The 14,611-nt window shown below is 45.9% G+C and overlaps 1 protein-coding gene across 1 annotated transcript; it reads left to right on the top strand.

Moving 5' to 3' along the window:
• The first annotated feature begins 8,054 nt into the window (after positions 1-8,054).
• On the top strand, positions 8,055-13,702 carry LOC124016019 (aldehyde dehydrogenase family 3 member B1-like). The gene is made up of 10 exons (XM_046331537.1): positions 8,055-8,361; positions 9,271-9,434; positions 11,060-11,173; positions 11,322-11,442; positions 11,666-11,751; positions 11,910-11,991; positions 12,192-12,584; positions 12,792-12,958; positions 13,143-13,242; positions 13,344-13,702. Exons 2-10 carry the CDS (start codon positions 9,273-9,275, stop codon positions 13,541-13,543), a joined length of 1,425 nt encoding a protein of 474 aa, XP_046187493.1. The 5' UTR covers positions 8,055-8,361; positions 9,271-9,272; the 3' UTR covers positions 13,544-13,702.
• Positions 13,703-14,611: the final 909 nt, after the last annotated feature.

The raw sequence follows: 14,611 nt of genomic DNA, 5'->3' as shown, positions 1-14,611 counted from the left end.
TTAGTGAAGTGTGTCAGGGGAGAACAACAGTGTGTACATGTTCCACATCCTGTCTGAGGGGTTTTTGTACAGATCCACCACACATTCACATCACTGTGCCCAGCGTGCACAGTAATACACAGCAGAGTCCTCTGCCTTCAGACCAGACAGTTTCAGATGTGTCATGCTCACTGAGCTGTCTTTCGTCAGTTCAATCCGTCCCTCCAGGGTTTTGGCATAGCCTGCTGCTCCAGTATTGGTGTTGATCGAGCCCATCCATTCCAATGGTTTCCCTGTAGGTTGGCGAATCCAGTGCATACCATAGCTTGTAAAGGTGTACCCAGTTCCTCTGCAAGAGAGGTTGAGAGTTTCTCCTGGCTTTTTCTGGAGCGGACTGGAGGGAATCGATTCCATAGTTTGACCATTTAAACCTGAAGGAGAGAAGGATAGAGGGGAAACGGGGAGAGGAGAAAGGAGAGAGGGTGGAATATTGAGTGAAAACAATGGAAAATTGTCTTCAGTCTTTGCTCAGATGAAGAACAGATGATAAGGAGTAAAACCAAGCAGAACTCACAGGTCAGACAGAGAGAGAGCAGCAGAAGGTAGAGTTGTCCGGTCATACTGAGGGTGGAGATAAGAACTCAGCTGCTCCACACAAGACAACAAGTCAGCAGCAGAACATAAGTATATATGAACTCTGAAGGATCTGGATTTACATCATGATGTCATGGGGGAGGGACTGATAACTCTGAGGTCAGGGGTCAAGCTATGACTCGTTGGTAGGGCCAGGAGTTTTCGTTGATAACATGACATGTCAAATGACACGGATAAACTCTGTCCCCATGTCATAATCAGGGCCTAGAGTTTTTCCTGATCTGGTCAAGGTGTTTGGTAAAACTGCAGGGAATCTTGGAGTATGGTTTTCTGAGTATTTATAGAAATAATTCCCCATTGTGGTTAATTTACTATAAATTTCAGATTAGGGATCAATCTATCAAGGACAGTCACCTTGTTTAACAGGAATAAACACAACTACAGTATGTAGGCCTGTATGTGATTCATCTTTATGTTCTATCTCTCTCCTCAGGGAAATATGTACCTTATGTTGATGTACAAGTAGTTCTGTTGTTTTGGCTCTTAGGGGAATATTATGCTTCAGTAGATGTTACTCTGTTGTTCTGATGCTCTACTGCCCTCTGTTGACTCTGTTGTACTGATGCTCTACTGCCCTCTGTTGACTGTGCTCTACTGCCCTCTGTTGACTCTGTTGTACTGATGCTCTACTGCCCTCTGTTGACTCTGTTGTACTGATGCTCTACTGCCCTCTGTTGACTCTGTTGTACTGATGCTCTACTGCCCTCTGTTGACTCTGTTGTACTGATGCTCTACTGCCCTCTGTTGACTCTGTTGTACTGATGCTCTACTGCCCTCTGTTGACTCTGTTGTACTGATGCTCTACTGCCCTCTGTTGACTCTTCTGTACTGATGCTCTACTGCCCTCTGTTGACTCTGTTGTACTGATGCTCTACTGCTCTCTGTTGACTCTGTTGTACTGATGCTCTACTGCCCTCTGTTGACTCTGTTGTACTGATGCTCTACTGCCCTCTGTTGACTCTGTTGTACTGATGCTCTACTGCCCTCTGTTGACTCTGTTGTACTGATGCTCTACTGCCCTCTGTTGACTCTGTTGTACTGATGCTCTACTGCTCTCTGTTGACTCTGTTGTACTGATGCTCTACTGCCCTCTGTTGACTCTGTTGTACTGATGCTCTACTGCCCTCTGTTGACTCTGTTGTACTGATGCTCTACTGCCCTCTGTTGACTCTGTTGTACTGATGCTCTACTGCCCTCTGTTGACTCTGTTGTACTGATGCTCTACTGCCCTCTGTTGACTCTGTTGTACTGATGCTCTACTGCCCTCTGTTGACTCTTCTGTACTGATGCTCTACTGCCCTCTGTTGACTCTGTTGTACTGATGCTCTACTGCTCTCTGTTGACTCTGTTGTACTGATGCTCTACTGCCCTCTGTTGACTCTGTTGTACTGATGCTCTACTGCCCTCTGTTGACTCTGTTGTACTGATGCTCTACTGCCCTCTGTTGACTCTGTTGTACTGATGCTCTACTGCCCTCTGTTGACTCTGTTGTACTGATGCTCTACTGCTCTCTGTTGACTCTGTTGTACTGATGCTCTACTGCCCTCTGTTGACTCTGTTGTACTGATGCTCTACTGCCCTCTGTTGACTCTGTTGTACTGTTGTACTGATGCTCTACTGCCCTCTGTTGACTCTGTTGTACTGATGCTCTACTGCCCTCTGTTGACTCTGTTGTACTGATGCTCTACTGCCCTCTGTTGACTCTGTTGTACTGATGCTCTACTGCCCTCTGTTGACTCTGTTGTACTGATGCTCTACTGCCCTCTGTTGACTGTGTTGTACTGATGATGACTGCCCTCTGTTGACTGTGTTGTACTGATGCTCTACTGCCCTCTGTTGACTCTGTTGTACTGATGCTCTACTGCCCTCTGTTGACTCTGTTGTACTGATGCTCTACTGCCCTCTGTTGACTCTGTTGTACTGATGCTCTACTGCCGTCTGTTGTACTGATGCTCTACTGCCCTCTGTTGACTCTGTTGTACTGATGCTCTACTGCCCTCTGTTGACTCTGTTGTACTGATGCTCTACTGCCCTCTGTTGACTCTGTTGTACTGATGCTCTACTGCCCTCTGTTGACTCTGTTGTACTGATGCTCTACTGCCCTCTGTTGACTCTGTTGTACTGATGCTCTACTGCCCTCTGTTGACTCTGTTGTACTGATGCTCTACTGCCCTCTGTTGACTCTGCTGCCAGTTAGATTGTCTGAGACATTCTGTACAGATACTCCACACACTCACACCACTGTCTCTCTTACACAGTAATACACAGCAGTCCTCTGTTCTCAGAACAGAAAGCTTCAGAGTCATAATGCTGTTGGAATTATCGTTAGGCATTTCCAGGCCTAGGTAACAATGCTAAACGTTCATGGTTACCTAGGCCTAATCCAGAGTAACCTATCCATTCCAATGCTTTCCTTGCAGTTTGTCTTATCCAACCTGGGTTGTAGCTACTAAAGGTTTACCCAGATCCCTTACAGGAGAGACTGAGTTTCTCCAGGAGGGAATGGACTCCCGACTCCGGCCATTGAAACCAGATGGAGAGAGAACAAAAATGAAGTGCTAGAGAAAAAAAGGAAAACAGAAAGTTGAAGGAAGGCAAGATAAGAGTGTTTTTAAAAGTCCATTGTCCATGTTCACGAATTTCACTAAGAGCAGCTGATTAAGTACAGTAGAACTGACAGGGCAGACAGAGAGAGAGCACTAGGAGGGAGAGTTTTCCTGTCATACTGAGGGTGGAGATATGAACTCAGCTGCTCCACACAAGACAACAGGTCAGCAGTAGAACATAAGTATATATGAACTCTGAGGGATCTGGATTTACATCATGATGTCATGGGGGAGGGGCTGATGAATGAGGTCAGTGGTCAATTTAGGGCTCATAGGTAGGGCCAGGAGTTGTCCTTTATCACATGACCTCACCAGGAACAGAGTTTTTCCTCATCAGGTCATTTAGTCAGAAGAACCTCCAGGGCCTACTCACCACACGCATAGCTGACTGATGGACTGGAGGAACTGTGGGAACATGAGGATTTTCTAAATATTGATCATCTTCATGAATTCATTTAATTGTGGGTTCATTTAAATGGTTTATACTGTAGAGACAACCATTTCCCAAGGAAAGAATGCATTGAAAAGTGTTTCCATTAAGGTCATGGGTGACAAAAACAGTATAGTAGTTTTCAAAGGACATGTTTCCAATGAGGCAGTTAAGAAAAATCAATAATAAACAAAAAAGGCCCTTTTACATGCCCTCTGTTGACTGTGCTCTACTGCCCTCTGTTGACTGTGCTCTACTGCCCTCTGTTGACTGTGCTCTACTGCCCTCTGTTGACTGTGCTCTACTGCCCTCTGTTGACTGTGCTCTACTGCCCTCTGTTGACTGTGCTCTACTGCCCTCTGTTGACTGTGCTCTACTGCCCTCTGTTGACTGTGCTCTACTGCCCTCTGTTGACTGTGCTCTACTGCCCTCTGTTGACTGTGCTCTACTGCCCTCTGTTGACCGTGCTCTACTGCCCTCTGTTGACCGTGCTCTACTGCCCTCTGTTGACTGTGCTCTACTGCCCTCTGTTGACTGTGCTCTACTGCCCTCTGTTGACTGTGCTCTACTGCCCTCTGTTGACTGTGCTCTACTGCCCTCTGTTGACTGTGCTCTACTGCCCTCTGTTGACTGTGCTCTACTGCCCTCTGCTCTTGACTGTGCTCTACTGCCCTCTGTTGACTGTGCTCTACTGCCCTCTGTTGACTGTGCTCTACTGCCCTCTGTTGACCGTGCTCTACTGCCCTCTGTTGACCGTGCTCTACTGCCCTCTGTTGACCGTGCTCTACTGCCCTCTGTTGACCGTGCTCTACTGCCCTCTGTTGACCGTGCTCTACTGCCCTCTGTTGACCGTGCTCTACTGCCCTCTGTTGACCGTGCTCTACTGCCCTCTGTTGACCGTGCTCTACTGCCCTCTGTTGACCGTGCTCTACTGCCCTCTGTTGACCGTGCTCTACTGCCCTCTGTTGACTGTGCTCTACTGCCCTCTGTTGACCGTGCTCTACTGCCCTCTGTTGACCGTGCTCTACTGCCCTCTGTTGACCGTGCTCTACTGCCCTCTGTTGACCGTGCTCTACTGCCCTCTGTTGACCGTGCTCTACTGCCCTCTGTTGACTGATGCTCTACTGCTCTCTGTTGACTGTGTTGTACTGATACTTTTCTACCCTCTGTTGACTATGCTGTACTGATGCTCTACTGCCCTCTGTTGACTGTGTTGTACTGATACTCTTCTACCCTCTGTTGACTATGCTGCCAGTTAGATTCTCTGATAGGTTTTTGTACAGATCCTCCACTCACACCACTGTGTCTCTTTTGCACAGTAATACACAGCAGAGTCCTCTGCTCTCAGACCAGACAGCTTCAGATACACCATGCTGTTAGAATTCTCTCTGGTGACTTCTATCCATCCTTCAACACCTTTTGCATATACAGTTCCACTAGCATCATTCCATATAATGCCTGTCCATTCAAGTGCTCTTCCTTCAGGTTGACATATCCAGGCCATGTTGTAGCTACTAAATGTAAAGCCAGATCCCTTACAGGAGAGACTGAGAGGTTCTGCAGGCCTTTTCAGGACTGGACTGGAGGGAATGTCCTCCAGACTCTGACCATATATCCCTAATAGAGAAAAGCGAAGGAAGACAATAGATCACTAATATGTTAAATCAATGGATGTTATAATTCTCTATATGTAAAATACCTTGTTCCAATGAATTGCTAGATTATTGAGTACATACTACAGAGGCCCAGCAAGACCAGGAGGTGTAGTTTGCCTGTCATCTTTTCAGGATGGAAGACAATTCACACATGGTAGGAAACATCACAGAAGGACCCGAGAGACAGAACTTACATGACAATCATGGTTGGGTGACAACCCTTTTTTTGCATGTGACAGGCTTTCAAGGCAATCAATTCTAAGACCAAGCCAGACATCAACGATCACTGTCAACCAGCAAACATGTTCTGTAATGTTTATACAGTAAAGTAAGTTGCTGCTCCAGCCACAACTGTTTTTTCACGTCTCTCATTCAAACCTTTCTTCATGTATTAAGAAGAGCAATTAAATATAATTGATATTAAATCATATTACATTTTGATATTTCTCACAACAATAAGAAATTGTGGTATGTTGTCTTATACGTTCTAGGCATAGTTTTGAATCTGGCCTGCTGCCCTTTGGCACAACCTCTATCTTTCAGAACTGTCATCCTCTCTCTCTATCTGTTCAATAAAGTCAGAAAAAAACCTTACAAAATGTATTTTTTTAAATAACACACAACACAAGTTCATTTTAAAAATTGAACCATTCACATCCTGAAGGACTGTACCCTGAAATGTGTTCCCGTTGTTTCAATGTCCAATGATCAGCAACTGTCACCAAACCAATACATGGCTAAACTTCACTCAATGATTATTTCAAATCATAATTTGACATTTTCTCCCACATCTGCAGTACATCACTGTTGTGTGTTGTTTTTAAAACGTGTTACTGCACTTTCACAATGATACATTGGCCCTTTTTAGGGTTAATCAAGATGCTATTTCAGGGAAATGCCTTTACCAGAGTGCAGGGGCATCCTGGGTAGAAGTCATGCTTGGGTAGCTTTGAACTACTGTGCCCAATGCTCATTTTAATAGATACGCCTGATAAAAACACATTCTTAAACTCTCTCCCCTATAAACAAGTTCAGTAAGCAAGATACACTAAAGTATTTAGGGGGAGGTGCCTGGAACAGCTATAAGAAACCACAAAGAGCAATTTGTTATTGTAGTTAATACTCATTGTTTTATGCAATTCTTGAAAAGTTTGTTATATATATTACCAACACAAACAATGATAATGTGTGATGAGTGGCAGTGAATGACTGACAATATTAAATAATTGAAGTACTACTGCTGTGAACAAGGTCTATAATATAAATTCAATTCTGATTAAATTCTCATCATTTGATCATTCTCACCATTTAGTCAAATCAAATTAAATTTGTGTTCATGTGGTTGAAACATTGTATGGTTACCAGCCACCAGCTGGCTTATGCAAAAAGGCAGTTTCTCCTCAACTGAAACAAGGTTGTGAGAATTAGATCATGAAAGTGTATAGGAACAGTCCCTACAGTCCCTGGGCTACTTAACTACTTTAACTGTCTATCTGAATCATCAGAGATGCTAAACTGGGACCCTGAAACACCCAGGTGACAGACTGGAGTTCACCAAGCGTGGTGCCACACAGCTGTGAGGGCCACAGAGGGGACGAGAGGGGGGTGGGGTGTGAGAGAAACAGACACCTGAGAAAAGGAGAGTAGGACCGGTGTGTGTGTGTGTTTACTTCAAGATATCTACTACTGAATAAAAATATAAACATGTAAAGTATTGGTCCCGTGTTTCATGAGCTGAAAGAAAAGATCTCAAAAATGTTTGATACACACAACAAGCTTATTTCTCAAAAATGTTTGTTTCCATCCCTGTTAGTGAGCATTTCTCCTTGCCAAGATAATCCATCCACCTGACAGGTGTGGCATATCAAGAATCTGATTGAACAGCATCATCGTTACACAGGTGGACCTTCTGCTGGGGACAATAAAAGACCACTCTAAAATGTATAGTTTTGTCACACAACACAATGTCACAGATCTCAAGTTGAGGGAGTGTGCAATTGGCATGCAGTGCAGGAATGTCCAACATAACTATTGCCAGAGAATTGGATGTTAATTTCTCTACCATAGGACGCCTCAAACGTCATTTTTGAGAACTTATCAGAACATCCAACCGGCCTGACAACCGCAGACTTTGTGTAACCACGCCAGCCCATGAGCTCCACATCCGGCTTCTTCGCCAGCCGGATCATCTGAGGGGTAGAGGGGGGCTGACAGTATAACTGTCTGTAATAAAGCCCTTTTGTGGAGAAAAACTCATTCTTGATTGGCTGGGCCTGGCACCCCAGTGGGTGGATTTATGCCCTCCCAGGCCCATCCATAGCTGCACCCCTGCCCAGTCACGTGAAATCCATAGATTAGGGTCTAATGAATTCATTTAGATTAAATTATTTCCATCTATGAACTGTAACTCAGTAAAAAGTTTGAAATTGATGCATGTTACATTTATATATTTTCTATGAATCTCCTATTCATACAATTAAATAATGCTGCTTGCAAGATAATGGTCTAAACATAAATATATGCAATGCATTATTATTCAGTAGGCTAGTCTATGGCAACTAAAACAGTCTGCCCACTTGAACCTGAATTTGATTCCAGGGATTTGATTTGATACCAGGGATATTCAAATATACCCAATGAGGTCTGGATTAGCCTACTGCTGTTTTTTGTTGTACCTGATAATTAATTTATCCTACCTGGTGTCCCAGATCTTAATCATTCCCTGATTAGATGGGATATAATGAGAAACAAAGCAGCGGAACTGGCTTTAGGTCCAGGGTTTAATTTGAAGGGCCTTTAGTCTATGGATACCCATGTTTCTCTTCAGCCCCAGACAGGTTTACAGGCTTGTTTTTCAAGTTCTTCCAAAAATCTATTCTGCTTTCCAGATTAACTAGCCGCGTTGGTAGGAAAACCACTAGCACCAGGAAATGCGCCACTTTCTTCGGGTTCCCATAACAAGTCAAAGCCATCCGGTCTAAAGAGTGGCTCGAAAGGGCAACATACGACCATTTAGGCTACCTTTGGGCAGAATCAGGTGCGTTTTAACTTTTTAATTTCCTCAAATTCCGACTAACATTTTGTTGGGCTTCAGTTTATTTTTATTCATCTATTTACGGGAAAATTCAGGTAGGACTTCACATCTTCATCCATCCTGAAAAGAGCGCAGCTTGTACAGTATCCTAACAAAGAGGGTTTCCGACGTAAACTGTTTTAATGTGTAACAATTTGGTACTCTAGTTTAAATCGTTAAAGTTGCATCATCCATGCCTGTCACTATCGACATCCCTCCTCGCGTTCACATAATTATTGAAGGTTTTGCCGCGTTCATTCAAATGACCCGTAACACAGCTGTGAGCAACAAACCGTGAATAACTTGCATCAGGGTCTGATTTTCACCTTTTTATAGCTCATATAACGGGCCGCATATTTTGTCATCTTACCTTCTTAGCCTGCCTTTTTGCATTTTCTACACTTGACCTGAGCCAGGTGGTTCTAACGATGAAGCCGTGCCCTGGGTGTAGGCCTATTCATTATACCTATTTTGCAACGAAAACGAGAATTTCTATTGGACACTTTTCTAGGTCCGTTCCGTTCTTAAATGGTAAAAGGTTTCTGTTAAAATATAATGAATACACCCCTGGATTCATCATGTGTTCTCAATGCGCAACAAATGTATCTTGACTGAAAATATAAAACAGTGTTCAAGGCTACTTCATGTGGGCGTTTTTAAAAGACCACTGAAGTTTAGTCAGACAATGGCCAAGACCAGCAGCCATTGATGTCTGGAATTTACAACTCTATATAGCTATTGGCAAAGTGAATGTTCAATAGCCAGGCTCTTCTCTCATCACTGGTTGTTTTGGTTGTGTGGTGTCTCAATCCTGTTTTACCAGGTGACATTATCTGCTAACTCACTTTGTGTGTCTGTCTGTTGGGTGGACAGAGATGGCCAGCCAAAGCGAGGTGATTGACAGGTTGAGGGCTACGTTCAGGTCAGGCGTGACCTTTCCAGAGCAGTTCCGTATGACCCAGCTCCAGAACCTTCTCTCCCTGGTCGAAGAAAACGAGCAGCTGATACAAGATGCTCTCCACAAGGACCTCCATAAGGTACTAGCATACACTCAGACACACGCAGACTGCTATACACTCAGACACACGCAGACTGCTATACACTCAGACACTGGCAGACTGCTATACACTCAGACACTGGCAGACTGCTATACACTCAGACACTGGCAGACTGCTATACACTCAGACACTGGCAGACTGCTATACACTCAGACACTGGCAGACTGCTATACACTCAGACACTGGCAGACTGCTATACACTCAGACACTGGCAGACTGCTATACACTCAGACACACGCAGACTGCTATACACTCAGACACACGCAGACTGCTATACACTCAGACACACGCAGACTGCTATACACTCAGACACACGCAGACTGCTATACACTCAGACACACGCAGACTGCTATACACTCAGACACACGCAGACTGCTATACACTCAGACACACGCAGACTGCTATACACTCAGACACAGGCAGACTGCTATACACTCAGACACTGGCAGACTGCTATACACTCAGACACTGGCAGACTGCTATACACTCAGACACTGGCAGACTGCGGTACACTCAGACACTGGCAGACTGCGGTACACTCAGACACTGGCAGACTGCGGTACACTCAGACACTGGCAGACTGCGGTACACTCAGACACTGGCAGACTGCGGTACACTCAGACACTGGCAGACTGCGGTACACTCAGACACTGGCAGACTGCGGTACACTCAGACACTGGCAGACTGCGGTACACTCAGACACTGGCAGACTGCGGTACACTCAGACACTGGCAGACTGCGGTACACTCAGACACTGGCAGACTGCGGTACACTCAGACACTGGCAGACTGCGGTACACTCAGACACGCGCGCAGACTGCGGTACACTCAGACACGCGCGCAGACTGCGGTACACTCAGACACGCGCGCAGACTGCGGTACACTCAGACACGCGCGCAGACTGCGGTACACTCAGACACGCGCGCAGACTGCGGTACACTCAGACACGCGCGCAGACTGCGGTACACTCAGACACGCGCGCAGACTGCGGTACACTCAGACACGCGCGCAGACTGCGGTACACTCAGACACGCGCGCAGACTGCGGTACACTCAGACACCTGCGCGCGCAGACTGCGGTACACTCAGACACCTGCGCGCGCAGACTGCGGTACACTCAGACACCTGCGCGCGCAGACTGCGGTACACTCAGACACCTGCGCGCGCAGACTGCGGTACACTCAGACACCTGCGCGCGCAGACTGCGGTACACTCAGACACCTGCGCGCGCAGACTGCGGTACACTCAGACACCTGCGCGCGCAGACTGCGGTACACTCAGACACCTGCGCGCGCAGACTGCGGTACACTCAGACACCTGCGCGCGCAGACTGCGGTACACTCAGACACCTGCGCACGCAGACTGCGGTACACTCAGACACCTGCGCACGCAGACTGCGGTACACTCAGACACGTGCACGCAGACTGCAGTACACTCAGACACGTCCTCTGCCTCCCTCTCTCCACCTCTCATTATTTCCTCTGTCACTGCTCTCTTTCACCTCATCCTCTTTCCCTGTCCCTTTTTCTTCACCTTGGATCTTTCGTTGTCCTGTTCCCTCTCTCCCTCGCTCATTTCACCTTCTCCCCTCTCTCTCCCCCTTCAGCCCAAGTTTGAGTCGGTCCTGTCAGAGATTCAGATAACCCTGAATGACCTGTACTTCGCCATGGAAAACCTCAGGACCTGGATGCAGCCGGAATACAACATTGGCAAGAATCTGGTAAAGATTCCATCAACATTCACTGTCCACTGTTTGACTCTACCACCTTTTACTATGGCTCAACATGTAAACACACACAATTGGAATATTTTTTTACTGACTTAATAATTGTCCAACCATCTACTTTCCTCTCTCCATCTTGTTCTAGGCCACTAGGATGGATGACTGTTTCATACGCAGGGAACCCTTGGGGGTAGTTTTAATCATCGGGGCGTGGAACTACCCTCTACATCTTATTCTCTTACCTTTGGTTGCTGCAATTGCTGCAGGTACACATCTATTATGCTTTTGTATACCTAGAGGCTTTGTTAATAGTAAGGGATTGGATTTATAGTATTTTAACAGTAGCTCAAAGCATTTTACATCCACCACCAATGTTGCCTTATCAGTAATGTATGTGTAAAGTGAATGCTGACTCTGTTAGCATTTCATTATTGATTAGGTTTGATTTTGTGACGATGACAATATTTATTCCATGATGTCGTGAACCAGGAAACTGTGCCATTCTGAAGCCGTCAGAGATCTGTCAGGCCACCGAGCAACTCCTGGCAGTACTCATCCCTAAATACCTGTCTCAGGTAGTACACACACACCTATGTGCTTTAATTTCCCCCTGCTTCTGTTACCTGTTGTGGATCATCAATGGAATGAAGGCCAACAGGGCCATATTTGCTCTATACCTGCCCACTTATTGTTTGTGTTTAATGTTTTGAGTTTTGCCATCTGACTATTGTAGGACTGCTATGCAGTACTATGTGGTGGAGCAGAGGACACCAAGTCATTGCTGAAGAATAAATTTGACCACATTTTCTACACAGGTAAAGCCTAACAGAGAGGACTCCTTTCGACCAATAATATGTATTAGCTCAATCCCTCTTTTTAGTATGTTTTGTGTTTTAAAATTTCGGCCTTATGCCCCTTTTATCTCACCTCTGCCATATCACCTCTATTGCACACTCTTGCATACCCTTTCCTTCTCCTCTTCCTTTCCCTTCACCCTTCCCCATCTCCTCCCCAGGTTCCCAGGGGGTGGCCCGTTCCATCCTGCTAGCAGCAGCGCCTCACCTGACCCCCGTCACCCTGGAGCTGGGTGGCAAGAGCCCCTGCTTCATCTACGGCCATATCGACATCCAGAAGGCCGCCAAGCGCCTGTGCTGGTCCAAGTTCTTCAACACTGGCCAGAGCTGTGTGGCACCAGACTACGTCCTCTGTACAGCCCAGACCCAGGACGCCCTACTGCCCGCTCTCCGGGAGACCCTGCGGACCTTCTACGGGCCGGACCCCGGAGCGAGCCTGGACATGGGGCGCATAGTTACCCCACGCCACTGGAGACGCCTGGTGGACATGCTGGAGAAGTCCAAGGGGAAGGTGGTGATCGGAGGGGAGAGCCGCGAGGAGGACAGGTATATTGGTGAGTTTGGGGGGTACAGGAAAGGACAATGAGATGCAGGCAGTGGTGTTGAGTTTGGTTTGTATACTGCTGCCACCTTGTGGGTGTCAATGCAAGTTGAAATAGGTTGAGGTGGTAGCCTTGCTGTTAAAGTGGCTTTAATTTCAAATATGAGTAACTAATCAGGCATATAGAAGCAAATTCTTGCTGATCAAGTGGTGTTTCTAGCTCCCACAGTGTTGGTGGACGTGCAGGAATCTGATGCTCTAATGCAGGAGGAGATCTTTGGCCCCATCCTGCCCATCCTAACCATAGAGTCTCTGGAGGAGGGCATAGACTACATCAACCGGCAAGAGAAACCCCTGGCCCTCTACGTCTTCTCTGACGAGACCTCGGTAAGACCATGACCTACATTACAGCACAGATGTTTCTTCTCATATCTATTATCTTATGTTATAGTCATGGTGGTGTCCTCCACAGAGCTATAGTTTAAAGTTATCTAGTTCTATGGCTGCCTCTGCCTTCACTGTAGCTCCATTCTTATGGAATAAATGCACATTCCTCCCCTCTTGCTGTCAGGTAGTGACCACAGTGTTGAACAACACCAGTAGTGGTGGTTTCTGCGGCAATGATGGTATAGTACACATGGCCTTGCCAGGCCTGCCCTTTGGAGGAGTAGGTAAGTTTGTCTGACAACGTAAATAAAGTAGTCATTATCAGAAGCAAAGCACTAGACATGGATCTGATCATGGTGCCCTGTCATCTTCCTCTACCCTCCAGGTGCCAGTGGGATGGGTAGCTACCACGGCCGTTGGGGCTTTGAGACATTCAGCCACAGGCGGGGCTGTATGAACCGGAGCTGGTTGCTGGAGAGGGTCAACGTCCTGCGCTACCCGCCCTACAGCGACTACAACCTGGGCTGGTTGCGCTGGGCCACCACCTTCAAGAAGAACAGCTGGGGAGGCTGCTCAGTCATGTGAGAGTGGCACCCGGTGCGTGCCTGACTGTACTTCCAAAGCCGATGGGCTTTTCTTAAAGGTCCAATGCAGCCGTTTTTATCTCAATGTCAAATCATTTTTGGGGTAACAATTAAGTACCTTACTGTGATTGTTTTCAATTAAAATGGCCAACAAGTAACATCTTCTTAGCAAAGAGCAATTTGTCAAGAAATAATTTAGCTAGGACTGCCAGGGAGTTGTCTGGGTGGGGAGGGGAAAACTAGCTATTGGCAGAGGTTTGGATCTCTTATTGGTCTATTAACTAATTTACCACCTGCAGTTGTCACCAGGCATTCCAAGAGTCCCTTCCCACCTAAATGGGCTGAAATTTCAGGCAGTCTTTATAAACTGCTCTTACACTAAAAGGGTATTATCACTTTTCACAGTATTATTCCAACATCATAGTGTGGAATGTATAAAACAGTTTTCTTTCTTTTTTTTTATTGCACTGGGCCTTTAAAGTATCTGTCCAGTGTTCCAGATTTCTATTAAATAATTGACCTAAAATGTAAAAAAAAATATATATATAAATAAGGATGTTAAAAAACAGCTTATCTCTGTGGCCTGATTGGAAATAGTGGTTGGGTGTACTCTGGTTAAAAAATAAAGAAAAAAGCGCTGACATGCCAGCTCAGCCAATGAGATGCACAAACACTGTATGTGCTGTATGCACTGCCTAGCAGGCTTGCTTTCTTTTTTGGGTGGGCTTGGCTGTGTATAGGTTGCCTGCCCTGTCCACTAAGAATCCAGATCACGTTCTGCACATGTTATTTTAAGCACACTACATAACTGCTGCTCACACTCCCCTTCCTTTACGTTTCTCTCTTTACTCACCCTCTTCTGAACTATGATGATGGTGCCTATCTCTGCCTTATGTTTTTGAACAGCTGAAATAAAATAAAAACTGCTGCAATTTGATCGAACATTCGCCAAAATATTTGTTTGAAGGGTAAACAACCTTCTCGGTTGTAACAGATATTTTAGTTGCACAAGCAGGACTCATTAAACTATCAGCGTTTTGTGTGATGTAGGCCCACCCATACTCAACTA

The sequence above is a fragment of the Oncorhynchus gorbuscha genome, linkage group LG26, assembly GCF_021184085.1.
Source record: "Oncorhynchus gorbuscha isolate QuinsamMale2020 ecotype Even-year linkage group LG26, OgorEven_v1.0, whole genome shotgun sequence".
NCBI classification, from domain to species: Eukaryota; Metazoa; Chordata; class Actinopteri; order Salmoniformes; family Salmonidae; genus Oncorhynchus; species Oncorhynchus gorbuscha.
This window is presented reverse-complemented; position numbering and strand designations above follow the sequence as displayed.

Bases quoted from the DNA above. Each gene is read 5' to 3' on its own strand.
- LOC124016019 (XM_046331537.1), top strand. From the start codon at position 9,273: ATGGCCAGCCAAAGCGAGGTGATTGACAGGTTGAGGGCTACGTTCAGG. The intron at 11,443-11,665 runs GTACACATCTAT...GTCGTGAACCAG, and splicing joins GGTTGCTGCAATTGCTGCAG to GAAACTGTGCCATTCTGAAG. The intron at 11,752-11,909 runs GTAGTACACACA...TGACTATTGTAG, and splicing joins TCCCTAAATACCTGTCTCAG to GACTGCTATGCAGTACTATG.